At 38.0% G+C, this 26,706-nt stretch overlaps 1 protein-coding gene across 5 annotated transcripts; it reads left to right on the top strand.

Annotated features, from left to right (window-relative positions):
- Positions 1-1,021: 1,021 nt before the first annotated feature.
- MTX3 (metaxin 3) lies at positions 1,022-16,037 on the top strand. Of its 5 annotated transcripts, none has more exons than XM_074360249.1 (9): positions 1,022-1,127; positions 1,643-1,712; positions 2,083-2,159; positions 3,153-3,245; positions 3,654-3,836; positions 3,983-4,059; positions 4,721-4,878; positions 6,162-6,250; positions 9,000-16,037. In XM_074360249.1, the coding sequence occupies exons 1-9, from the start codon at positions 1,047-1,049 to the stop codon at positions 9,108-9,110; spliced, it is 939 nt and encodes a 312-aa protein (XP_074216350.1). In that variant the 5' UTR covers positions 1,022-1,046; the 3' UTR covers positions 9,111-16,037. The 5 variants fall into 5 exon arrangements, with proteins under 5 accessions (XP_074216350.1, XP_074216380.1, XP_074216371.1 ...); XM_074360279.1 differs by lacking the exon at positions 6,162-6,250 and adding an exon at positions 5,254-5,350; XM_074360270.1 differs by lacking the exon at positions 9,000-16,037 and adding an exon at positions 5,254-5,350.
- The last annotated feature ends 10,669 nt before the right edge of the window (positions 16,038-26,706 follow it).

Raw genomic sequence — 26,706 nt, 5'->3', positions numbered from 1 at the left:
AAGACTACCATAACTCTAGAAAAAAACCTGGCACCCAAATCCTAATTCCAAGACCCAGTAAGCATGTTAGGATCATGGCATTCCTCTTTTTCCTCAGTTTTTCTGGGAAATTGTCAGTTTGATGGTCAAGAAACATTTAGTTCATGCCGATTTGGCCCACAGACACGACTGGTGATGTGAATTGCAGGGTGCAGTCTAAATTAAAAGTGCAGGGCCTGTTGTTCAAACATTATTAAGAATTTCAAGACAATGGCACCATAACATGAAGGCAAGTGTGGGCTCTTTGAAGTACAGGGCCCTGTGTGACTATAGAGGTCTCACAGCTGTGAAGCCAGTCCTGTTCATTCTTCAAAGAACTTCCAGTACGTCGAAAGACAAAAGGCCTATATTCAATACAAGTTACAGTTCAAGTATGTACAGAAGCTGCAGGAACCCGGAAATTCTTAACTTTGGAAACTCGTCCCAGGGAGGTGACAGTTAAGCTCATTTTTTGAAGGAACAGTGGCAGGGGAAACAGCTATTCCAGACTGAAGGAAAGTAGAGCTCACTTGACAAACTTCAGGAATAGGGTTCCTTTTAAGGAGCGTCGAGCAAGTGAACACAAAGATGACACGATTGAGAGTGGAAAGAGGAAAAAGCCAAATATTTGAGGGAAAGGAGTCAATTACAAAGAACCTACTGTATGCCAAGTTCTTCACCTCCGCATCATAATTTTAAACACAACAATCTTGTGAATAAACTGTCATGCCTGGTTTACAAATGGATTAGTTTAGGCCCAGGGTAGTAATGTTCAAAGGGCTTGGGACATATTAGGCATCCAGTAAATATTTAAGGAATGAGTTTGTCTGACTTATGGCCCAGAAACCTTAACCCCTGGCCAAGCTGATGGTAAGGGTGCTGTTGTTCACCCCTTCAGGGGTCCTTGACATCTCTCTCCCAATCCCCAAAGTACCCTTCCCTCCCCCTCGCCCCGCCCCCGTGATTCCACGTGCCGGAAATTAGGCGGCAAAAGTACTTCCGGGATAGGAAAGGCCGGCGCCGGCAAGATGGCGGCCCCCTTGGAGCTCAGTTGCTGGGGAGGCGGCTGGGGGCTCCCGTCGGTGCACAGCGAGTCCCTGGTGGTGATGGTGAGGCCGCGTCGCGGGCCCGGGCGCGGGAAAGAAGGGGAGGGGCCAGAGGCGCGAGGCCGGCCGGGCCGGGCCCCCGGCGGCTAGCTGTGGTTCCCCGCGGCGCTCCCGGGCCCAGGCCAGCCGGGGCGCTGCTTGCTGCACGGCCCTGGGCTCCCTCCCATCCAACGAGTTACAGCCTAGCCTGTGACCCCGCCAAAGCCTGGCGGGGTAATCGTGGCTTCTCCGCTTTGCTCAGAGTTTTCTCAGCCTTGCAAAGCTGTCTGGGCGGTGGAGTGAAAGCCCGAAGCAGGAGGCGCGCGCTCCCCTCTCTGCATCTCCCGAACCTTTTGGGGGAGCAAAGTCCCCGAAAGCCTCGTAGCTGGCGCGCAATCCCCGGCTAGAGGTTGGGGAGGGACGCAGTCACTGAATCAGGCGTTTCTGCCTTCGGGGGACCGGGCTTTGAAGTAAAGCTGCTCGGAAAATTGCAATACGTACTCACAGTCTAAAATGTTTTATTGCAAATTCTCTTTCAGGCTTACGCCAAATTTTCTGGTGCACCCCTGAAAGTCAATGTCATAGATAACACCTGGAGAGGTTCAAGAGGTACAGTGTAAACTTTTAAACACTCCTTTCTGCCCTCTCTATGCACCCCTACCCCCCACCCCCGTTTAAAGCTTTGAGGCATGTAGTCATGGAGTGCCTTGGGGTTTTAGTTCTCACCATATGACCTTGGCTGTGTGTTGCTTATGTTTTGATCATTCTGAGTAATACTTCAAAGGACAACCAAATGAGTGGAAATTATGAGAAATGAAAATGCTCTCCAGAACTGTTTTTTTGTGAAATGGCAAAAACCTAAAATGACTTACTCATTTTTTCCTCCTCCAAATGTGATTGGTATAGTTTTTAGGATACTGGAATATCATCAGAGGAAATCGAAATGCTTCCTTGTATGTAAACTGTTTTTTGATTATAGGAGATGTACCAGTTTTGACAAGTGAAGACAATATTGTTTCTCAGCCAGCAAAAATACTAAACTTTTTAAGAAAACAGGTGGGTGGTTCTGTTTGAAGAGTTAGCTTCTTGATCTCTGCATGTTACTTTCTAAAAGAATTTTTTTTAATAAAAATTTTTTTTTAATTTAGAATTATTTTTTGGAGATACATGGGGTTTGATATAAAAATAGACTTCAGAGTCAGTGCTCTAAATCACTAGTTGTACTGTGATTTGAAAGCCATATAGTTACAGTCAGTTTATATTTTATATTATTTTATATATTTATATATATTTATATATTATATTATTATATTTTATAATATTGGCTTTTATTGAAGTTTAGATATAAGCAGATTCAATTTAGCCATCTTCACTATTACACTTATTGATATGATTGTGAATTTAGTCACATAATTGCTACACATTTTGTGCTGGGTCTGAGATCTGAGTTCCCATCTACTAGCAACTATTTGTTTTTTAAAAGCATAAGCTAATAGTTGCAGTTAAATGTTTCATGAAATAATGTATCCAAAATGTCTAAACATTCAAAGATTTATATAATGTATCCAAAATGTTTAAACATGTAAAGATTTATGTAAATGCAAAAATTACTGGTTTTGCCAATACTTAAAAAAAATCTTGTATCAACACAATTTAGAACTTTCCTAAATTTGAAGGCTTTCTCTTTTCATGGTGAAATGCAACTAATTAGAACTTTCTCCTTATTGTTAACAAAAATAATAATAGCTTCTATGTATTAAGTTTGTATTACATGCCATGCACTAAACTAAACCAGGTCATTGACAGTCATTGAAATAATAGTTAATTTAAAAAACCTCTAAAACTAAAGCGTATTCTCCTTACTGTGTGCATGATGCAATGCCAAGAATTTTATTTGTATTAAGCAGCATTTGTCACTGAATTTGTGTTTCTTCCCCTTTTAATATGGTAGCCAGTTTTGAGGAAGAATAGGAATCCTAATTTATTTAGCTTCACCATTTTGGGATGCTGTTGACTTAGGAGATTTTTGGGTTTTCTATTTTCTAATAGAAATATAATGCTGATTATGAGCTCTCAGCAAAACAAGGGGCAGATACACTGGCTTACATTGCTCTCCTTGAAGAGAAGCTTCTTCCTGCAATGGTGAGCATTGGTGAATATTATAGTATTTTAGTGAGCTATTGAAAATATACTTAGTCTGTTTAGAAGAAAAATAATGAAAAAGGCTTAAGAGAAAATTTCATTTACATATTAATCCTGATTCTTTCATGTAATTGGATTCTTTTAGACATCCAACTAGTGAAACAACACGAATAATCTACTGTGTTCCTTATTCTGGCTGCTTGGAGCACTCAGAGCAGTCAGCAAAACTCACACGTTTAAAAATCTTGATTTAAAAAAAAATCATGATTTATTCTTGAGTCATTCTAACGGGACAATTTGTATGAAGTCATTTTATTCAGAGATATTTATGAAAAACTTTCACATTGATTGAGTAATCTTGCTTTTAAAGGAATATTTTTGTAGTGTTTTTCTTCCTCCTTTTTGCAGCTTCACACATTCTGGGTTGAGAGTGACAATTACTTTTCTGTGACAAAGCCATGGTTTGCATCACAAATTCCTTTTCCCTTGAGTTTGATCCTACCTGGAAGAATGTCTAAGGGAGCACTGAACAGGATTCTCCTGACCAGAGGAGAGCCCCCGCTCTACCACCTCCGAGAAGTAGAAGCTCAGGTATGGTTGAGATCACCTTCAGAGCAAGGGCCCTCCTGAGGAGGGACAAGAGAGAGAGTGGAGATGAACGTACCTATAGATGCCTGCCTGAAAAGGAGTTTTGAGCATCTTTCCAAGTTTTGAGATGTAATTTCATCCTTATTTAGATATACAGAGATGCCAAGGAGTGCCTAAATCTTCTGTCAAACAGATTGGGAACATCTCAGTTTTTCTTTGGAGATACGTGAGTGCATCCCCTTAAAAACCATTTGATGTTTTGTGTGCATATATTCAGTGAGCAGTTATTTAAAGCAAGTTCCCTTGTCCTCCCTCCTTCCTCCCCCTCAATGAATTTTTCACTTAAAAAAAATATTTAATGAACTTTTACTATAGGAAACTTTTTCTGTTGGTGGTAATCTAACATTGATTTAATGTGCTGCGTATGTGAATTTAAAACATCTAAGGCTATTCCCACCCTGTCTCCAGTTTCTGTATAACACTTGTGAATAAAAATGAACCTTAAATTTACAACTTAATTTTCTTCTAAATAAAATACATGGTAGAGTATTTAAAAAAAAAAAAAAACTACTAACGAGTAAAACCCTAGTTGTATCACTTTTATAAGCCGGAATGGGTAGTAAACCTTTAACTATATTCAATACCTTGCAATAACCTTTAGTGAAAAAGAATATGAAAACGAATATATGTATGTATATGCATGACTGGGACATTATGCTGTACACCAGAAATTGACACATTGTAACTGACTCTATTTCAATTTAAAAAAAAAGACTATATTGTATACTTCAGAACTGACAAATGTATTTGAGAAAAAAAAATTTTAAACATAATCCCAAATTAGTATTTTCTTACATGCTTTAAAAAAATCCTTAATTTATTTTTAGGCCTTCAACCTTGGATGCCTACGTGTTTGGTTTCCTGGCACCTCTTTATAAAGTACCCTTTCCTAAAGTTCAGTTACAAGAACACTTGAAACAGCTCTCCAACCTGTGTCGCTTTTGTGATGACATCCTAAACAGTTATTTTAGGCTTAGTCTTGAAGGTAGGCTGGTTTCTCTTCAGCTAATTTTTGTTTGCATAGAATATTTGCATATTCTCCTCAGGATGTATAAGCCAAATTCATTACTTGTTAAAGAAGTTTGTGTATTGTCTTTAAATGCTGGTTTATAGAACATTAAAAAGTTCCAACTTTAGTTTTATTCTCATGTGTTAGTTCTTATTTAAATAGAGAAATAAATATTTGCCTTGTCTGTTCTTAGGGATTTTATACATTTCTTGCTTCTTGTTCTTTAACTATTGCCCCTTTGAAGTGGGTCATTTTCTTCTAAAAGTTAGCTACACATATTTATTGAGTCCCTGCTGAAAGATGGCATTTATCCTAATGCAAATGGGCAATTACTTTAAATGTTGCTTCTAGCATTTTCCTGCGTGAACAGAAATCAGCAGCAGATTGCTTTTGGTGAGGTACACTCCCATGATTCCACTACTTGAAAACTGATTGCATCAGACTGGAGGTATAGTAAATAGAGGGCACCTGTCACTTAGCATCTGACTCTGGGAGTGTGGGGCTTTGCGCTTAGTGATTGTAATACTGAATTTGTATTGGGAGATCTGGCAAAAATTGTCCTTTTAAGAAATGGAAGTTATAAGGATAGTTGGCTTAGGGACAGTTTGTTGTTTATAGTGGGTGATGTGTTTTGTATATGATACACTTGGGAAGTGTATAACAAGGGAAGGGTTAGTTGTTTGGAAGTCATGAAACTGAGTAACTTTCAACCCCGTTACTTTGGAGCAGTGGTTAGCAAACCTGACTAGAGAACAAATAGAAAATCTTGGATCCTATACCAGATATACTGAATTTGGATCTCTTAGGGATACATCCCAGGAATCTGTATTTTTTTTTCTTTTTTTTAAGTTCTTCCAAATGCTTCGGATGCCTGGTGGATGGCTGTTTGGACCTTAGAAAGCTGTTCAAATAGTTGTAACTGAAGACCCGTTTGAATGGGTGGGGAAAGGTACAACTCAGAATTGAGAAGGAAATGAGGACTGCTGGGCTCTTACTAATTACTTTGGCTGTCTGCATAACACTTGGCTGGCAGGGTCTCCCTAAGGACACATGTAGTCCTTTTGCGTAAGGTTTGATTTTGGAGCATTACTATCCCTCTTAACTTTCCCTTTGAACCTAGAATGGTTTGTCACTTTTTTAGGGGGTGGGGTGGGGGATGGGGCACTTAGCAGGGTGGATAGACTCAAAATTCTTTCAATCTAAACAGCTTGTAAGGCTTTCAAAATTTCCTCTTTCTGATTTCTGTCCTGGCTTCTTAGGCATCTCTCCTGCTGGACAAGAAACGGTAGATGCAAATCTGCAGAAACTCACACAGCTTGTAAATAAGGAGTCCAACTTGATTGAAAAGGTCAAGTTTACTTCAATCATTATTTTGTATTAGTTGAGTATCTTCCTTTCTGCATTTAATGTTGTAATTTGGGTTATGCATTAACTTTACCCTTTTAGTTTTTTTTTAAGTTTTTTTTCCAGGAAGCTATTTAATATATATTTACTAAAGTTGTACAAAGTAACTGTTTTGAAGCCAGTAATGGCTTGATTGCTTCAGGGGAAAATCTGATGATAAATGGTATTGTGTTTACTTCTACCACACTTTTCAAGGTAGGAGATCTAAAAGCCTGGCTTAAAAAAAAAAAAAAAAAAAGAGAGAGAGAGAGAGAGAGAGACAAACAGAAAACACTTCTTGCTTGCTTGTCTGCCTCTCTGCCTCTGAGGGTTAAAATTTCTTGAGACTGTAAGTGCCTGTGCTTCTCCTTTCTTGCTAATAGCACTGTGAGGTTTTTTTCTTTTTCTACATAAATGGTTTTATTTGTCTCCTTCCTATCCTCTCTGTTCTAAATGATGTCTACAGTTTTTTCCCCCAGTGTGGATATTTTTCCACCTTGGGAGTATGCATTTGGTGTGAGAGATTTTGAGGAACTGGGTAAGAGAGAGAGCCAACGATGAAATTTCAAGGGTGATTCTAATTGGAAAAATACGAGAGTTATGCATTTTTTCCCCAAGTGTCTAATAAACTTACTTTTTTTTCTTTATACGATGCGGCCTGATAACACTGATTAGCAGTTCTTGAGGACTGATTTATGTGAGTTATCTCATTTAATCCTCGCAACAGGTGAGGTGTTGTGCAGGTACTGTTATCCCCATTTTACAGATGAGAGCCTGAAGCTTCAAGAGTAGCTTACAGTATCTCCTGCCTGAGGTCATTCCGCTGGCAAGAGCTGGAGGGGGAATTTGGACCCTGGAAATTGGATTCCAGCATGGGTTTTGCAGTTAGCCATTTAACTCATGAATAAAATTACGTATTTACTACTAATAGCCTGGTTTATAACTGCCACTCTCTGGAATGACCATTCTGTTTCTTTGTATGGTATTTCACATATCTCTTATTAAAGTTTGAGTAAATTGAATGAAAGCCAAGCTTGTCTTAATTCTTAGCCTAACTCAGGAAATCTCATGAGAGGAAATACATTGAAAGTTAAGTGTGGAGAATGGAAAGATTTCTCAGACTGTTTTAGACACTTCTCTGCTAGTTGAAGGCTATCCAGTGTAGTTTCTATTTCTATCTGTGGCAGATTCATTACAGACAAGTGAAGGGAACCATGAAATCCCTACATATGTAGAAAGTGAAACCAAGAGTCCCCATTAGCACTTTGCACTCTTCCATCTTGCCATCAACAATTACCGGAAGTTTCCTGACCTCTGTCTGCCACTGCCCCCTCCCATCCCACTTCCTTTCTGATCTTCAGTACACTTCACTGTTTGCTACAGCATATTAGAACAACAAATTCTATTGGCTACCACTGTTCACCATTTGGACAGAAAAACTAAACTTTAAAAAAAGAAAGAGTTATGTTTGAGGAACTTAGTTTTTGCAAGGAAAAAAAGCCATCGAACACAATTGATTCAAATAGTTCACTGGGAATACTTTTTTCCTATTGGAAAATTAAGAGTTAATTTTTTATTCTCTTTCCTTTCCTATAAATCCCCTGTACCTCTGCTGAAATATTTCCTCTCTGCTTTATGAAAGCATCTTGAGAAGATAAGGGAGAGTTTTGCTCTGCATGTATTCAGAACTCTCAAAAAGCCTGCCTATCAAGTGGCTGATAAGATTCTCTATCTTGCTGGTTTTTTTTTTTTTTTTTTTTTAAAGCACCTGTGTATATCTTGCTGGTTTGTGGTCATTGATGGCAGCTGCTTTCAAGTCTTTTATGAGGCAGCTGAACCCCAGGACCTGAATCTTGCACTCAAGATGTGCGGTACGCTGGTTAAAGGTAGTTTTCTAAGGTCTGACTCAGTTCTAAATAACCCCTCTTCTAGCATGTCCAGGGATGCTAGTGCCCTCCTTAGGGTAAGTCTGAAACTCTTGGGTACTTTCTCAGTATGCTTCTTATTACTTTGTTTCTCTGGAGCAGACTTAGAACTGACCCAATGTTTGCAGTGTCTAGGTCTAATAATTTGTCCTCCTTTCTGTCTTTTTCTAGCTTCCCTTGGAAGCCTAAAAGAGGTGATCTTTTGGAGTGGAGTTAGGTCATTTTTATTGAGGCAATGAGGAAAGAACAATACTGTTAGAAGACCCAGGTTCAGATTTCAGCTCTGATAGTAGCTTTGCAACCTAATGCAAATTTGGTAACCTTTCTGAGCTTCATTTTTCTAATCTGTAAAATGGAGAATGATTGTGCCTTTTTTTCCTTTATAATTGTGTTGGGAAGATCAAGTGAGGTATTGTACATGAACATACTATGTAAACCGTGGAGCTTAGTGTAACAGAAATTTTGCTTTTATATTTCTATTAGAAGATCTCTTAAACCAGGTTGTGCTATGGCTGAGTTCAGTAGACTGTTCACTTTGTGGAATTACTATAATTTTGTGAAGGCATCAAGAATGAGCCATACTGCCTTTATACATATAGTGAGTCAGCTAGTATTTAGATACGACGTTTAGAATTTTTAAGAGATTATTTGCAAGAAAAAGGTCTCTCTAGCAGTCCTGGGAATGTAAGGTTCTGCACTCGTCAAGACTGTAGTCTGGATGGGGAGGCCACAGTCCATGTAAGTGGAGCCACAGCCATTAGTCAGATGTACCTTTTGTATTTTCCACAGATGGATGACAATCTTCGCCAAAGCCCTCAGCTTCCTCCTCGGAAACTGCCAACACTTAAACTGACTCCAGCAGATGAAGAAAGTAATTCCTTACAACGACTGTCACCCTGACAGTCATCATGCTTTGTATCCAAAGTTGTATAATTGTTGCAGTAATCTCACTAAGTGTGCGAGGGCAAACAAGAAAATGTCATAAATGGGTATAAGGAAGACTCTAAAACAAAAGGAACTTTCTATGACAGCAATTTCTTTTTAGCTAGGAAGCTTGTGTTTTAGCTTGGCAATGCACTTTAACTAACATCAACGTGAATGTTAAATGAACTTGGGGAAAAAAGAAAACACATTGTACTGTATATAAAAAATCTGCCTTAACCTCGGCAGATTTTTGTCTTTGGTTCACATTTGCTGGCCAAAAGCTCCACTTCTGTTCTGAATGTGCACTCTTAATTTATTCAAGTTAATTTATTAATTTAGTTTCCTTAGCCCAGTTTGAATATCTAATCTGTGGCTCTTGGGCTGAGGCCTTTTTCTTCTGGTTAGAAATCTGATGCCTATTTTAGACATTAGGAAAAGTATATTATTCTAATATTCTATTTACTTCAATAGAAAAGCCTGTATTTAACTTTAAAAAGCAACAAGGAATGTGTTTTTAAATTACGCTCTCATAAGTCTAATCTTTTGGGGAAATATATAAATATTAAAGGTGGTTACATACACTATTTGTCTGACTATATGCACTTCAATATAGCAGTATTTGCTGATGAGTTCAATATAGGTGAGCAAGGGCTCTTTTAATTTATTGGAGCTTTACACCTGTGTATTCGTAGTACATCTTTAACTCTAGTCATCTCTTTCTTGGACTGATTTCAGGAGAGCTGAATGTGTTGGTCATTGTCACTATGCCAGGCTGTAAAGTCTCACTGAAACTTGCCCAGGTGTTAGATACCTCGCAGGAGGGGCCCACCGACAGAGTAATAGATGTACCTACTGTGCGCCTGGTCCGAGTTCACCGTGCTTGGGTCAGACCAGTGTTCTTTCATAAGAAACATATCATGTGGTCAAAAGCTTTATGACAACTAATTATTTTCCATATAATTTAACTACAGTGGAAGGATCCAATGGAATAATTGGAAATAGCAGTTGATTTTTAAGAACATTTTCTATGTATTGGTTGCTGAATGGTTAAAGGATTTGCTGTGCAGGTAATTTTTACTTATAATAGAATCTTACTTATTTTAGTGGCTGAGGTGCTGCTATTGTCCTAAAACCACTTCTGGGTTTTTTTAAATACAGGACCATGTTTTTGATTAGTGTCTTAAAAGACAACTATGGTGCTCAGCAAATCTTATCACATCCTGCAGAAACCCCCAGGTTAAGAAAACAGCTTTGTAGTCAAGAGATTTGTCTAATTTGAGCTAAGTTGAGCTCAGCTTTGACCTGTATCCTCTCAATTTGTTCCGTATCTAGGTAGCTATTTATACAAGAGTCTTTAAGTCACTGTAAATATTTTTTCTTGAAGGTTTTAATTAAATGTGAAACGTGGTAGTGTTCAAAATCTTGTTCATCTGTTTGGATGCATTGAGGGAAAGTAACTCATGAGTTTCACATTACTTCTGCAACAGGTGGGAAAGGGTGTGTGTTACGTGTTAGACTTCTATTGGATTCCAGCAATTGGAAATCTGTATGAATATTCTATGTTGGAAATTATGACCGCAGGACTTTATTGTCCTCTTGGAATTGATGTATCTTGGAGAAGGGTGGTTAGCACGTTAATCAGACATCTGTTTATGCTTTAGTCAGGGTTAGTTGTTTTCAATTATGATTTCTATTAAAACTTCCAAAAAGCATTTGAAGTGGCTTATGATTGTCAAACACGTGTAAAACAGGATGACTAAAATTATTTTTTGAAAAAATAAAAAATGTGTTGGAGAGAGAACTATAATAGACCTAGCAGGTTCTAAAATCAAGTGGTAAATTTAACTCCGAGTTTCTCCATGGGCAAAGTCAAAAGATTATACTGGGTTATGTAAATTTTTCTGTCCGCAAAACTACTAATACCCATGAGTAAGAAAACTGTTTTTACATTTTTATAAGAATATGGGAGATTGTGTTCTTGTGACAGAAAGATGCAGCCAATTAAGCATACTGTCATGTTTGCTGTGTTGGAAGTTTAATCAAAAGATGCCATTTTAGGATAACAAGTATTTGTCATTTTTTTAGTAGAGAAGACAACTGTAAGTATGATTTATTTCCTTTTGGTCATTCCTGCTTTGAACTGCCTTTAGATGTATACTGTATGGGCCATGATGCTTCCAGACTACCTTTCCTAAGATGCAAAATATGATTTAGATAAGTAAGACCTGATATGTTGGGTTACTTAGTTGACCTTGGTATAAGCCAACGAGATGCCCAGAAGCTATCATCGCACACACCACTCCAGGGACCAGCCACACATATAGGAAGCTCTTGGAAAGAAACAGCTTTCTAGATAGGGCAGAGAGCTTGTGATCAACCTGTCAGGATCTGCTATGGATAATTTGCTGAGATAAATGGTCCACAGTCTTTAAAGACTGTGAGCAACTTTCTTTTGGACGTGATGGTGGAGAATAATATGATAAAAGGGACTATGTTTGTGTTTATATTTCTTGGCATTATAGGATTAGAAAATAGGTCAGATAAAGTAAAGATCTTCCATCCACAAACTCATCGGTCATCCATAAGCCTGACCATTCTCGTAATACCAAAGAAACTATAAAGAATATTGAGGATAGTCATTCCTACACACTGTTTTTTTTTCCTCTAAAAGGTTGGCATTAACAAATGAATCAAATTTCAACCTAGGTATATTTGTATTATTTTTTGAGTGCTAGAGGATTGGTGATTCCACATTAAATCCAAAGCATTTTGATTTCCATTTGTAACTTCTGTTCATTTAATATTGCTTGATATATTAACATGAAAGAACAGGGAAGCTTATTTCAGAGTGCTAAGTTACAATTTTCAGAAGCCTGCAAGATGGAAAACTAGACATCGAAAGAGGCAGAAATTGGTTAACAGTGATAGTATCTGAGAAAACCAAGTTTTAAAGGCAGCATCTTGTGAAAAAAGTGGTAAAGTTGGTAGTATGTTTTCTTAGAGCCTCTTCCAGGAATAGACATTTACGAGGTCTATCAGATTTTTTGACAGTTTTTCATAAACTGTCAAAAATTTTCTCTCTCTCAAACCAGAATATAAATGCTTAAATGTAAAGATAAGAAGCTGAATGATGGTTACATAGGACCACTCTGTACTATTTTTGGAACTTCTTGTGAGTCTGTAATTATTTCAAAATAAAAGGGTTTTAAAAATAAATTCATTAGAGTAAATTTATCACTATCTACATAAGTTATGATTTAAAATTTAATGCTTCAAATATAGTATTCAGTTCCAGATGAATAAATACATAATATAACTTAAATATAATTTATTTCATTTTTGAGTTTAAAGGAAAAAGAAACTCAGGTTTGTAACAAATGATTATGTAAAGATCTATTTTGCCTTGTCAGCAAAGAAAAAACAAGCTAGAACCAAGAACCCCTTTACCCTAGGATATAAAAAAATTCTATGATTTTATGTTTGTAATTACGTCTTTTTCTTCCTGCGGTACCTGGGTTTACTTTTGAGGATAAATGTTTTGAGAAGAGCCCTTCTGTGTCTCTGTGTGGCAGTCCCTCTTTGCTGTGCACGTGTTCTCCAACTACATAGCGCACGAAATGCACTCTAGGACCACGCTTTAATGAAGAAGGCTAGGCATGTCTGCATGCTTTTTATTTTAAGCTCATAGGGATTCAGTGATTGACTTTGTCTTGGTTGTTTATATAATTAAAGTCCTGAGCAGAGCCACATAGTGTATTTTGGGTTGTGATGGTGGTCTTTTGTGTATGTTGTTCGCATTAGTAATTATCTTTTGCCTTTTTTCTTATTCAGCTCTGTGGAATTTACATCTACTTTTCACTGTTTTTGTATTTCTTAAACAGATTGTTAGGAAATTTGCTAGTTACATGAATCAAAGATCAGTAATCCTAGCCTCAAAGGTTTTATTGAAATTTCATGAGATCTTCAAAATGTTGATTTTCACAGAGATATAAAGATGGAGTTTTTTGTTTTTAAAGGATTTGCAAAATAATTTAGCCCCAAACTCTTGTTGGGAAATAATATTTGTTAGAAACCTGAGTTACCTGCCCTAGGCTTAAAATTCTTGTGATTGAGGTGGAGAGGTACTCTCAGAATAAAAAAGCATACAAAAATTGTTTGTTGCAGATGAGGAGTCCAGTGATTACTGATGAGAATTAACATTTTTGAGCAATGATGTAAGAAAGGGTAACTTTGAGTTGGATGTTTGTAAATAGAGGGTGAGTGTTACAATAGAAGACTATTCAGAGCAAAACAAAGTAGCTTCTATAGAAAAAAAAATACAGGAAAGTAAGTCTTTTTGTATGCTCATTATTAATTTGAAATTATATTGTAAGATTTTTTAAAATTATCTTTTCGTTTCGTGGAGAAGCAGTTCAAGATATATCTTGGCAAAATATATTTTGTATTATTATGTAGAGGGTTATGTGGTCAGGTAAGTTTGGGAAATGCTGGGTTGGACAAAGTTAAGTTACTGTGGGCTTTTCAGGACCTTGGATATGCTGTGGTGTGGTTTCAAACTCTAAGAAGGGCCTGTATTTTATATGCCATTTCCCTAATTTATTTTTATGTGGATTTTTTTTTTTAAGTAGGTGTCATGTGAGATTTTTGTCCTGGGAAATACACTTAGGGAAATGCTGCCCTAGAGTGTTTTTGCTTGTTTGTGCTCATTGCAAAGGTTTCCTGTTGTTGGCTGCCCCTCTAGTGAGTGGTGATAAAATGGGAAGAGACAGGTTAGGAATCCCTTAGACCATGGAGTTGATGGAGGAGTCACTGAGGTTTAATTAAGTTGCTTGTTTAGGCACATGAGGTCACATGTTGGTCAGTCCAGCCTCTTTCCCTAGAATCCCAGGTGGCTTGGAAGAGCTGTACAGAGGTGTGGACCGCTGGTTTCAGAGAACTAACCACTTCTTAGGCATCTATCAAACAGAGGGAACCAACTTGGAATTCTAGAACAATTTTCCAAACTGTTTTTGGTTATACTTTAAAAGTGACAAAAAGATTTCATGTATAACTGAAAAATTGTGCTTCACAATGGAATTTGATACAACATTGTGAAATGACTATAACTCAATTAAAAAAAGTTAAAAAAAAGAAAATTCACTCATCAAACTAATCACAGTTCCCTATAAATATTATATCCGACAAAACTCTAGGGATACATACGGTTTTGCAACCTTCGCTGCACAAGGTCGTAGATAACACTGTGTTAAATATATAGTTCATAGCTGCATTCACTTTGTACTCTTTGTGACATTTTATTGGCTCTCATGCTGTTATTGGTAATAGGGTAATGTCCACAGAACCAAAAATGGCAAAAGAGTTTTTCTTCCATTACCTGTGCTTTTTCCTTTTTTAAAATAAGAAAATCATAAGAAGAGCACAGTAGGAAGGTGTCTCCAGTTCAAATTAAGAATCAAATATTGTAGCCAACAAAGGAGAGTTTTTAAAAAACAGTTCTGTGTTTTTATATAGAAAACTGTTGTATTTTTTGAAACTTGTAATTATGTGAAGTGATGGATATTAAGTAAGCATTATGGCAATCATTTTGCTATAGACACATATATTGAATAATTATGTTGTATAACTTAAACTATTACAATGTTACATATCAATTATATATGAATAAAACGGGAAAATATTTAAAAAAATAAAAGTGACAAAAGGCAATGGTATTTGTAGCACTAACGTCACATACAAGCTGGTCATTATATACACACAGTGTCATAGAAAGTTACAGTTGCTTTGGTGACAAAAGCAAAGGAAATTTAATATTTTCAAGATCTGTTACTGAAGATATGGCCTAAATGAGGATTGTATGTTTATGTGTGCATTTTCTAAGATGAGGGTTTAGAGTTTTTTTTATTAAATTCTCAGCTGTTTTTATATCCTAAAAAACTTAAACCTCACTAGACCTCCAAATTTTAGAAGACTAAATATGTCTGATTTCATTTCAAAGTATGAAACCAGTTCACAAATCAAGTGTAAGGATGCTCTTTGTTTTCTGCAATGTATACTGTTGCATATTTGGAAATGCATGCTTTGAATGTGTATTTGATAGAAAGCTTGCCTTTGGGTTTGAGTTGTGGTGTAATGGTGAACATCTCGCCATGTGAAAAGCAGTTGGATCTTTGTTCTGATCCTTTAGATTTCCTCATGCAAATTCGGAGAAATGCCTTTTAATCATTGAGTTTACATATTGCAGATCCTTGAAGGCAGGAAAAAAAGACTTGCTGGAGTTTGCATCAGTCCTGAGCGAGTCATGCAGTATAGAGAAGGCTATGCCGTCCATTTGTTCTTGAGACTGTTGGCTGCCTCTCCTGCAGTGCTGGCATCTTTATTTCTTGGAGAAGGACGGGTGTACTCAAGCTTTTATGTTAATTGCATAAAGATGAGCTTTATTCTTCTTCTGACTTGATGTTTTATTTTGTAAACTGAGAAATAATGCCTTTCCATTTTTTCTGTTCATTCCTGAAGTGGAAATCTGAGGTGTCTGTAATGTAACTTTAGCTTTCTGGAAGACTGATAGCAAAGAGGACAATAGGAAATATATGTATACTCATACTGGTTTTGTTCCATCAAGCTCATCTTTGAATGATAAACATTTCAAACATCTGTTCTAGTGTACAAATACTATAGTTCTGTTATAAAGTAAACAGTCTTAAAATAAGCAATGTTGATCACAATTTCAATATTCTAGCCTTGCCTAGTGCGAATATATTTTACTGAGAGACTATGTATAAATAACAGAAGTGGTGATGATGATCATTGTTGTAAAGAATTTATTCTCATAAATGAGAAACTGGATACAATGTTGAAATTGCTATTTTTCACAATAAAATCTCAAATTGCTTGAATGTTTATTAACTCCTGGTTTAATGTTATTTATTTCCGGAGGTGAATATTTCATTGGAGAGAATTTTTGGGTGGTTGAAAATAGTTCTGTACTAGGACTAGGCTAGGTAGAGGGTTGTTCTTTTTAAAATATCCATTCTTTGGAAAGATACCACATGCTCCTGGATTGGAAGGGCCAATATTGTTAAAATGTCCATACTGCCCAAGGCAATCTTCAGATTTAATGCCATCCCTATCAGATTACCCAGGACATTTTTCACAGAACTAGAACAAATCACATTAAAATTTATATGGAATCACAAAAGACCCAGAATTGCCAAAGCATCACTGAAGAAAAAGAATGAGGCTGGAGGAATAACCCTCCTAGACTTCAGACAATACTACAACACTACAGTAATCCAAACAGCATGGTATTGGTACAAAAACAGATGTATGGATCAATGGAACAGAACAGAGAGCCCAGAAATGAACCCACAAACTTTTGGTCAATTAATCCTTGCCAAAGGAAGCAAAAACATACAGTGGAATAAAGACAGTCTCTTCAGCAAATGGTATTAGGAAAACTGGACAGCTGCATGTAAATCAATGAAGTTAGAATATTCCCTCAAACCATACACAAAAATAAACTCAAAATGGCTTAAAGACTTAAACATAAGACAAGACACAATAAATCTCCTAGAAGAAAACATAGGCAAAACATTGTCTCACATACATCTTAGCAATGTTCTCCTAGAGCAGTCTACCCAAGCAATAGAAATAAAAGCAAGGATAAACAAATGGGACCTAATTAAACTTGCAAGCTTCTGCACAGCAAAGGAAACCATAAGTAAAACAAAATGACAACCTACGGAATGGGAGAAAATTTTTGCAAACAAAACTGACAAAGGATTATCTCCAGGATATATAAGCAGCTCATATGACTTAAGAAAAAAACACAACCCAATCCAAAAATGGGCAGAAGACCTAAACAAGCAATTCTCCAAGGAAAAAATACAAATGATCAATAGGCACATGAAAAAATGCTCAATATCACTAATTATCAGAGAAATGCAAATCAAAACTACAATGAGGTATCACCTCACACCTGTCAGAATGGCCATCATAAAAAAGTCCACAAATGACAAATGCTGGAAAGGCTGTGGAGAAAAGGGTACCCTCCCACACTGCTGGTGGGAATGCTGGTTAGTGCAGCCACTGTGGAAAACAGTATGGAGATTCCTCAAAAAACTAGGAATAGACTTACCATTGACCCAGTAATCCCGCTCCTGGGCATATATCCAGAAGGAACCCAACTTCAAAAAGACACTTGCACCCCAATGTTCATAGCAGCATTATTTACAATAGCCAAGACATGGAAGCAGCCTTAATGTCCATCAAGAGATGACTGGATAAAGAAGAGGTGGTATATTTATACAATGGAATACTATTCAGCCATAAAAACCATCAACATAACGTCATTTGCAGCAACATGGATGTTCCTGGAGAATGTCATTCTAAGTGAAGTAAACCAGAAAGAGAAAGAAAAATACCCTATGAGATTGCTCATATGTGGAATCTAAAAAAAACCAAAAAACAAAAAACATAAATACAAAACAGAAATAGACTCATAAACATAGAATACAAACTCGTGGTTGCCAAGGGGCGGGGGGTGGGAAGGGATAGACCGGGAGTTTCAAAATTAGTAGATACTGACTGGCATATGTAGAATAGATAAACAAGATTATATGGTATAGCACAGGGAAATATATACAAGATCTTGTGGTAGCTCACAGTGAAAAAAAAAAAGTGACAATATATGTATGTTCATGTATAACTGAAAAATTGTGCTCTGCACTGGAATTTGACACAACATTGTAAAATGACTATAACTCAATAAAAAAAAGTTTAAAAAAAGTTGGACAACCAATTAAATTGAAATTTTAAACAAACAAACAAAAAAAGAAAACATAGGCAAAACATTATCTCACGTACATCTTAGCAATGTTCTCCTAGAGCAGTCTACCGAAGCAATAGAAATAAAAGCAAAAATAAACAAATGGGACCTAATTAAACTTAAAAGCTTTGCACAGCAAAGCAAACCATAAGCAAAACGACAACTTACAGAATGGGAAAGAATATTTGCAAAAGATGAGACTGACAAGGGTTTGATTTCCATAATATATAAACAGCTCATAATGACTTAATAAAACAAACAACCCAATCCAAAAGTGGGCAGAAGACCTAAACAAGCAATTCTCCAATGAAGACATATGAATGACCAATAGGCAAATGAAAAAATGCTCAATATCACTAATTATCAGAGAAATGCAAATCAAAACTACAATGAGGTATCACCTCACACCCGCCAGAATGGCCATCATTCAAAAGTCCACAAATGATAAAATGCTGGAAAGGTTGTGGAGAAAAGGGAACCCTCCTACACCACTGGTGGGAATGCAGTTTGGTGCAGCCATTGTGGAAAACAGTATGGAGATTCCTCAAAAGACTAAAAATAGACTTACCATATGATCCAGCAATCCCACTCCTGGGCATATATCCAAAGGGAACCTTAATTCAAAAAGACACCTGTACCCTAATATTCATAGCAGCACTATTTACAATAGCCAAGACATGGAAACAACCTAAATGCCCATCAACAGATGACTGGATAAAGAAGAGGTGGTATATTTATACAATGGAATACTACTCAGCTATAAAAAATGATAAAATAATGCCATTTGCAGCAACATAGATGGCCCTGGAGAATGTCATTCTAAGTGAAGTAAGCCAGAGAGAGAAAGAAAAATACCATATGATATCACTCATAAGTGGAATCTTAAAAAAAAGCCAAATGAACTTATATATAAAACAGAAAAAGACTCACAGACAGAATATAGACTTGTGGTTACCAGGGGGGAATGGAGTGGGAAGGGATAAACTGGGAGTTCCAGATTTGCAGATGCGGACTGGTATATATAAAATAGATAAACAAGTTTATACTGTATAGCACAGGGAAATATATTCAGTATCTTGTAGTAGCTTACATTGAAAAAGAATATGAAAATGAATATACGTATATTCAAGTATGGCTGAAGCATTGTGCTGTACACCAGAAATTGACACAACAGTATAAACTGATTACACCTCAATAAAAAAAATAAAATGTCCTTTCTGTGATGCATGGAGATCATGTGTACTCTTTCCACTCTGTACTCAAGGAGGTTACAGACCTGCTCCCTAGGCCATGGTATGCGTATGACCTCAGACAGCTCACACAACTTCTCAGAGCTACAGTTATCTCATCCCTCTGGCCTTACATGTTTCTTTAAAATTTTCGCTTTTGCTCACCTAGACAGTCCAGTGACGTTCCATGTAATTGCGTGACGTCATACACTGAGAAAAATAATGCAATTCCAGTTGGAGGGGAGATATTCATATTTTTTGCTTCCTTTCTTTTTTTTAATGGAGTAGGATTTAGGGGTATATAGACTCCTGTTAGAGCTGTTAGTCAAGTAAGGGCAGGTTCCCTGAGGGGATGAATCTTTGTTAGTAGAGTTTATTTTTTACACTGAGGTATAATTTACATATGGTAAAATGCCTCAACCTTCCACATGTATTTCTCTCACATGAGGAGCCAGCTACATCTTCATTGATACTTCTATCCCCAAAGAACACAAACCTTAACTGCATACGAACTTTGGATTCAGATAAAGTTTCTCTGGGCGGATTGATCACCTGCTTTCTGCAAGAGAGCAGGAAAGGTGAATTGGTAGAGGTGGGATAATAATTTTTTTGAGGAAAGACAACTGTTTGGAGTCACAAAGCTGAGAACCTTTCAACAAAGATCTCTGGAAATTTTGGTTCTTAATTGCTCAGCTCCGAGGCTTGACTTGGGTCTGGGGCTGTTGGGGGCGCTCCTGGATGACTGCTGAGTAGGAGATCCTCAGTGCACAGTAGGCTACAGCATGAACAGTGCTCTGTTTCCCCTTTGCCACAAATAGCAGCTACTGTTAGGAAGACATTTAAGTTCTACCGTTTGGGGATCTTTTCTGAAGTGAATCTCCATAGGAGAAAGACTGAGATGTAGGAGAACCACTAAGATCACTGAGTGCTGCCCGTATGTTTGAGATGAGTGTATATGAGAACAAGAGGGAAACGGTGGCGGACAGTGTAAGGATTTGTCTTACTCAAGGTCATCTTGTAATTAAGTTCCTAGTTGTAACGCAAAGGGATGCTCATCCCTTCTCGATCTGACAGGAGAAAGGATGAGAAGCCATGGTGCATTTCTCCAGGTACCTTCATCAGCCTCCTGGAATGCTCGAGGCATCTGTGGTTAAGAAATGAAGATGGCTGTGCATCATCAAAGGCGGTTCTAATTTCTAACACAGCCAACTGGAGGCTCCAAAAGTTGTATTTTTCCAAAAGAGGGAGGCTCTTATATTTATCCTACTTTTTGAGTAAGCGAGTGAAAATAAGGACATTTTGACGTTTATAAGTAAAATTAGGGATTGGTTTCTCAGATCCTAGTTTGGGGCAGGTGGTCTTTTCAAGAATTCACATTTTGAAAAAGTTAAGAAATCTTTTAGTGTAGTAGGAAGCATGATGCTTCCCAGATATCACAGTTAAGACCAAACAGATTTCAGTTTTATTTTAAACGCACAAAGCAAACGGACTTATCTGAAGGCTGTCAGATCATGCCTCTCCTGATATGTGTTGTCCCAGGTTTCCCCATAAAGGGGGAGATTGCCTTTTTCATCTAATGGACATAGTTTACATTTTGTATTACATGTAACATCCAATTCACAGGGTGACTGCTGCTAAAATGGTTTAGAAGAAGGTGGGAAGGGATAGAGTAGATGAAGAAATTAAGAGGAGAAAGGACCAAAGAGAAAGGAACTCTAAATATGATGGGATTGGGGCTGTGGGGATGAATAGAGAAAGAGAATGGATTTTAGAGTTAGAAAGCCTGGCTGAAGACAGCACACCAAACTGATGATTTTAAGCAAGCTGCTTGAGGCTTAGTCTGCGTTACTATTTATTGCAATGCAGTGGAGTAAGTGAACCTGACACCAATTCTCTTCCTTCCTTTTGAGGCCCCACAGCTCTGGGGTACTTTAGCTTATTACCAATTTTAAATATGATTACATTGTTATTACGTGTTTACTCCTAGTCTAGGCAAATCTTTTTTATGTATTTGATTTTTGGAAAAAAATTATTAAAATTTAGAAGCTATCAACAGAAAGAGCCCCATCCCACCTCATGAATAACCTCTGTTAACCTGTTGGTATCTAATCTTTTGGTCTTTTATTTTCTATACACACACATACACAATTCTGTATGGGCTATAATCCCATAGTATATACTGTTCTGTAATACGCTTTTTCACTTAATATTCAGAAAATCTTGTAGGTCATTACATATTCTACATGATTTTTAAAGGTTGTGTGGAATTTCACTGTATGGGTGTAACACTGTTCATTTCATTCCCTTGTGATGGACATTAGGTTCCTCTCGTGATGGTCCTTGTTGCGCATTATTAAGTTGTTTCTCAGGAAGATTGCTCCACTTTGTGTTCTCTGAGGCCCCGTGGAGGGGAGCCTGTTTTATTGCAACCCCACCAACTTTGAGTATTCTTTATCTTGTTACTAATCTGGGAGGTAAAAAATAGTATATTTATTTCTTTAATATGTATTTCTTTGATAACTAGTAAGGTTGAATATTTTCCGTCTGTCTACAATCATCTATATTTCTTCTGTAAGTTGTCTATTCATATTCTGCATAAAAGGAAAATTACTTAACTTCTCTGAAACCCTGTTTTCTCAGCTGTAAATTGGGGTTTCCATGTGGTCTAAATTCAATGACACATTGTGGATCCAGAACATGGCAGGTGTGTAAGAGTATTATTTCCTGGATTAAGAGCTCTCAGACGGTAGAGACATCTTTCTTTATTGTATCCCAGCACCTAGCACAAGGCTTGGAACATAGGAGGAACTCAGAAAGGTTTTGAGATGGGACGAGTAGATGGGGTTTGAAAACATTTTGAGTATATCAGGAAAAGGAATGAGAAAAGCTGAAGCCAAGACCCAGTGAATCAGCAGTGAGAAAACTGGTGGGTTCCTCAGAAGCTTACTATTAAAATGAAAGAATTTAAATTCTCTTCTCAAAGCTCTACAAGAAACAATTTCTTATAGATTAAATGGCTAAAGGACATTAAATACCCATATTTAGGCTGTAATTAGCCTTGACAAGTTGAGTGATATTTTTTTTGGTAAGCTAAGGCGTACATATTTTAAGTACACTAAAGTACACTAAGGTGAATAGTTAAAGGAATTAATAATTAAAGTTTTTGTAAAGTGAATAATAACTTAATTTTAAAATGATTAATCCTAATTTTCACATATTAGATTTGCCTAGACTAGGAGTAAACACGTAATAACTATATAATATTTAAAATCGGCGATAAGCTAAAGTACCCCAGAGCTGTGGGGCCTCAAAAGGAAGGAAGAGAATTGGTGTCAGGTCTTATATTATCCAACATGCCCTGCAATCATGGAGGAGGGAGTCAGTGGTTTGTTAATGAGATTTGCAGATGGTTTTAAATTGAGAGGTATTGTAAACAGCAGGAATGACTGAGAAATGATACAAAAGGAGCTGGAAAGGTTAGGAACATGGACAGGAAATAAAATGATTCAGCCTGGAGTAATCCAAGCCATGTGACATCTGGGGCCAAATAAGAAGAAATACCGATATGCCATGAAAGAGACAAATATGGAAAATAGTCATCTCAAAGGAGGTTGTGGGGGGCAGGGGGCGGGGAGCGGGGGTGTGGGGGGAACTGGAGGAAAACAAGAGAGGTAGGACGCAGGAGCTATGGTGCTGAATGCCTACTCTGTGCCCAGTACTTTGATTTGGCACTTTCCATGTTGATTTCTTTTTGATCAAGGTTAAGCAACTCAGTGCTAGTAAGAAATAGAGGCTGTGAGGATTAATTATGCATGAGAGCTCAGTACTTAACGAAACAAAAGCTCAGCCTCCTTCTGCTTGATCCTAATGGTTGTTAATGGTATAGGGAGCATTGTGGAAATGGCCTGGAATCTTCAGGAAGGCAGGGAAAAAGTAGGAAGATCATTTGCCACATTTCTACCTGGGCATTTCTTGTTGAGAGAGTGTTCCAAGAATTCTTAGGGCGGCTTCCTCCAGGCTATTCTAGTTGCCAGCAGCATGAGGGAACCTTATAAAACCTTTGGTAAATTAGTACTGGAGTCCAGCGGAAGCAAAAATCAGACATGTCTCAGAATGGCTGCTCCATGAGGCGGTCTGTTCCTTCCAGCCATGCCCCTCGCTCTCTTCCGGGGCCCTGATGTTAACCTCTAGTAACACAGAGCTTCCATCCCAGCCCCTTGCCTGTGTTTCCTACTACCCCTTATCCTTCTCTCTTCCTATAAAAGTCTAGTGATCATTTGTATTTCCTCTAGATATCAAACTAAATCAGATTTATTGGTGATATTGGCCTACTTGAGCAGTCTCCAACATTTTTTTTTTTTTAATGCAGCCACCACTTCTCATTTTTTCAGTTATAAGGGTATTTTTCTTTCTCTTTCTGGCTCACTTCACTTGGAATGACGATCCCCAGATCCATTCAGCTGCTGCAAATGGCATTATTTTATCCTTTTTTATTGACTGAGGAGTAGTCTATTATATGAATATACCACAGCCTCTTTATCTAGTCCTCTGTTGATGGACATTTAGGTTGCTTCCATGTCTTGGCTATTGTATATTCACTGATCACTTTTTAAAAGGACTTACTTGAGCTGTGGTGCTGAGGCCTGACAAGGCTGCAAGCGGGAAGACCAACTGGGAGCATATTATAGTAATCTAGCCAAGAGATGGTGGTGGCTCAGATGGATTAGGATGGGAGCAGTGGAAATGGCAAGAAGAGATTGCTTTCTGGATATACTTTGTGGGTACCATCAATAAAATTTCTTGACTGATTAGATGTGAATTGTGAAAGAAAGAGAAAAGTCAAGGGTGACTTCAAGATTTTTGATATGAGCACTGAGTTGCAGCTTTTCAGGGAAGATAGGGAGTTCCACTTTTGATATGCTGAGTTTGTGATGTCTGTTTCACATCCAAGTGGAGATGTTGAGAAAGAACTTGGGTAGATTTAAGTTTGGAGTTCAGCAGATAAAACTGAACAGCCATGAGGATAAGGATGTTATTTAAAACCATGAGATTGAATGATCATCAAGGGTTTAAGTTATAGAGATGAGAAGAGGACTAAGAACTGAGACCATGGACACTCTGAACATGAAGATCATGGAGAGAGGCAGCAAGGAAGCCTGAGACCAAGGAGGTTGGAGGAAAAACCAAAAGAAGGTGATGTCCTTGAAGCTAAATGAAGAATGTGTGTTAAGGAAGAGGGAGTGATTAAGTGCAGTCAATAGAGCTGAGGGTCATGTAAGATGGGGACTGAGACTTGACTATTGGATTTAGCAAAACGGAGGTCATTGGTGACTTTGATGAGCAGTTTCCATGGAGTAGTGGATAGGAATAAGTTCAAGAGAGACTAGGAGGAGAGGAATTGGGAAGAATGAGAAGAAAAAAAATGATGACTATGATCATTGTAAACAGCGTGACAGAGCTGGGAAAGATATCCGGAGGTAAAAATGCCTTCCCCTGGGTCTTTGGGCTCCCACCAAGGAGGCAGCCACCTACTTATTTATGTATATATATGTATAGCTGTAAAGCAAGTCAGCATGCAGCCATCAGTGTTGAGCTAGGTCACTAGGAAATCTTCCCCATTAACAGAGATTCAAGTAGGGTTTAATAGAGTCTGTTAGGGGACTTCTGATTTATTACAAAATTATTGCTGTTTGAAACATGGGTTCTTTCTTGTAATGATGAGCTAAATTATTTCCTTTTGTGAATAAGTTCTGGCATATTAATACTTTTATACTCAGTTAAGCCAGACGATGCAGAGACCAAGTCAATCACTGGAGTCTTGTCTTCTTTGTCTAGAGGATTTCAGCTTCTGTGGTTTAGGTAATAGAATTTGTTTCCTCTACCCAGGACTGGGGCCAAGAGAACTGAGCCCAAATGAAGTAAATCTGCATCTTTATTTTCCATTTGAGCTACTTAATGACTGTGTGCATTCATTAGGGGACGGAATGAGAACACAATTTAAAATTAAAGAGTTACCACTATAGAAAGCATTGGGAATGGAGTGTCAGGCGTTAAGTACGTTTTAGGGAAAAAGTAATGTCTTAAAAACACCGACTTTGTTCTGAAAACAAACCAGAAGCCTTGGTGTCATCTTATGTCCATCCCTGCCTATTGAGTCAAGCCACTGGTCGACTTGAGGGCAGTCTGCTTTGCATGGGCCATAGCGAACCAAAACACGAGTTTATCAGTGCAGCACTGCCCAGGGAGAGTAACCCTGCTTAATACCTCTCAATGGCTTCTTCTTATGATCAAGTTGAAACTCCTTAAAACAGCTTGTAAGACATTTCATCAGCTGGTTCAAGTTTAACTATGTCTCACCTTCTGTCCTCACCATTGACTATCCAGCCACCAAACCACCTAAGTATAACCCTATACTTTCTTTTAAATCTTTGGATGAAGAGGTTCCAATGAGTAGGAGAGAAGCCACAAAATCAGCTTAACAAGACTAAACAGAGAATTAGATTTTTAGGCTCCATTAAAACAGAAATGGAAGGGAGTTTGTATGGTCAAGCCACTCAAGATGGCAGCCCTCTTGCTCTTTGTCCATCCCCTGCTGGACCCAGTCCCTGCTACGCCTGCACCCCACTCACATGAACATGCTCCCCGCCAGCCCTAGCTAGTGCCTGTACTAACCCTGAGGCCAGAAGGGCTCTGCCTGCTAGTTTACTAAAGGGAAACATCTGCTCTTGTGATGGTCGTTAACCTGAGGGACTCTAAGGGATGTGCCCCAGCTGCTGGTCTCCCTGGTAACTGATGAGCCAACCTGATGTCAACTTCCCCATAAATGGTAGCCTCCCTCCCCCCTGAGTAGTAGTGATCGCTGTCCTGTCTTCCTGCCGGGGTGGTGGGGTGTCCCTCCAGGACCTCAGGTTTCAGACATGTAAGATCCCCTATCCAATAAACCATTCATGTCTCTGTCTCTGTCTCCAGGCTCTTTCTTTGGTCTGGAGGCTGGGCAACTATAAGGCTTGCAGGCCTGTGGGGTGCAGCCCAACAGAGGTTCTTTGTTTTCGTGTTCCTTATATTCAAATCACACTTGATGAAGGTTTTTGTTTCCGCCTGGCTCATGCGTGTGTGTAACAGCATGCACATAAATCATGTTTGGCTTCTTCTCTGCTCGGCTTTGAGAACTCTCATGGCTTAGCGCTTGGCCCTGTTTTTACATTTTACTCACTCACTTCACACACCCACTATAGACACTTTCTCTTGTTTGTCTTCTCCATTCCCCGGTCTTTAAATGCTGCCTGTAACTTGACATCTCACAGACTGACATCTCCAGCCCAGGCATCTTGTGTGAGGTCAGACTCCTATTCAAAGGAGATACGTAAATGGTCTGAAGCAACCTCAAACTTCTAAAATGGAAGAAGATTATGCTTCCCCTTTGCTTAATACCTTTGAATGGCTCCTTGTTATCAAGTCTAAGCTCCTTAACACATTAAGATGTTTCAAGATCTGGTGCGAGTTTAACCATGCCCCACCC

The sequence above is a fragment of the Camelus bactrianus genome, chromosome 3 (assembly GCF_048773025.1).
Source record: "Camelus bactrianus isolate YW-2024 breed Bactrian camel chromosome 3, ASM4877302v1, whole genome shotgun sequence".
NCBI classification, from domain to species: domain Eukaryota; kingdom Metazoa; phylum Chordata; class Mammalia; order Artiodactyla; family Camelidae; genus Camelus; species Camelus bactrianus.
This window is presented reverse-complemented; position numbering and strand designations above follow the sequence as displayed.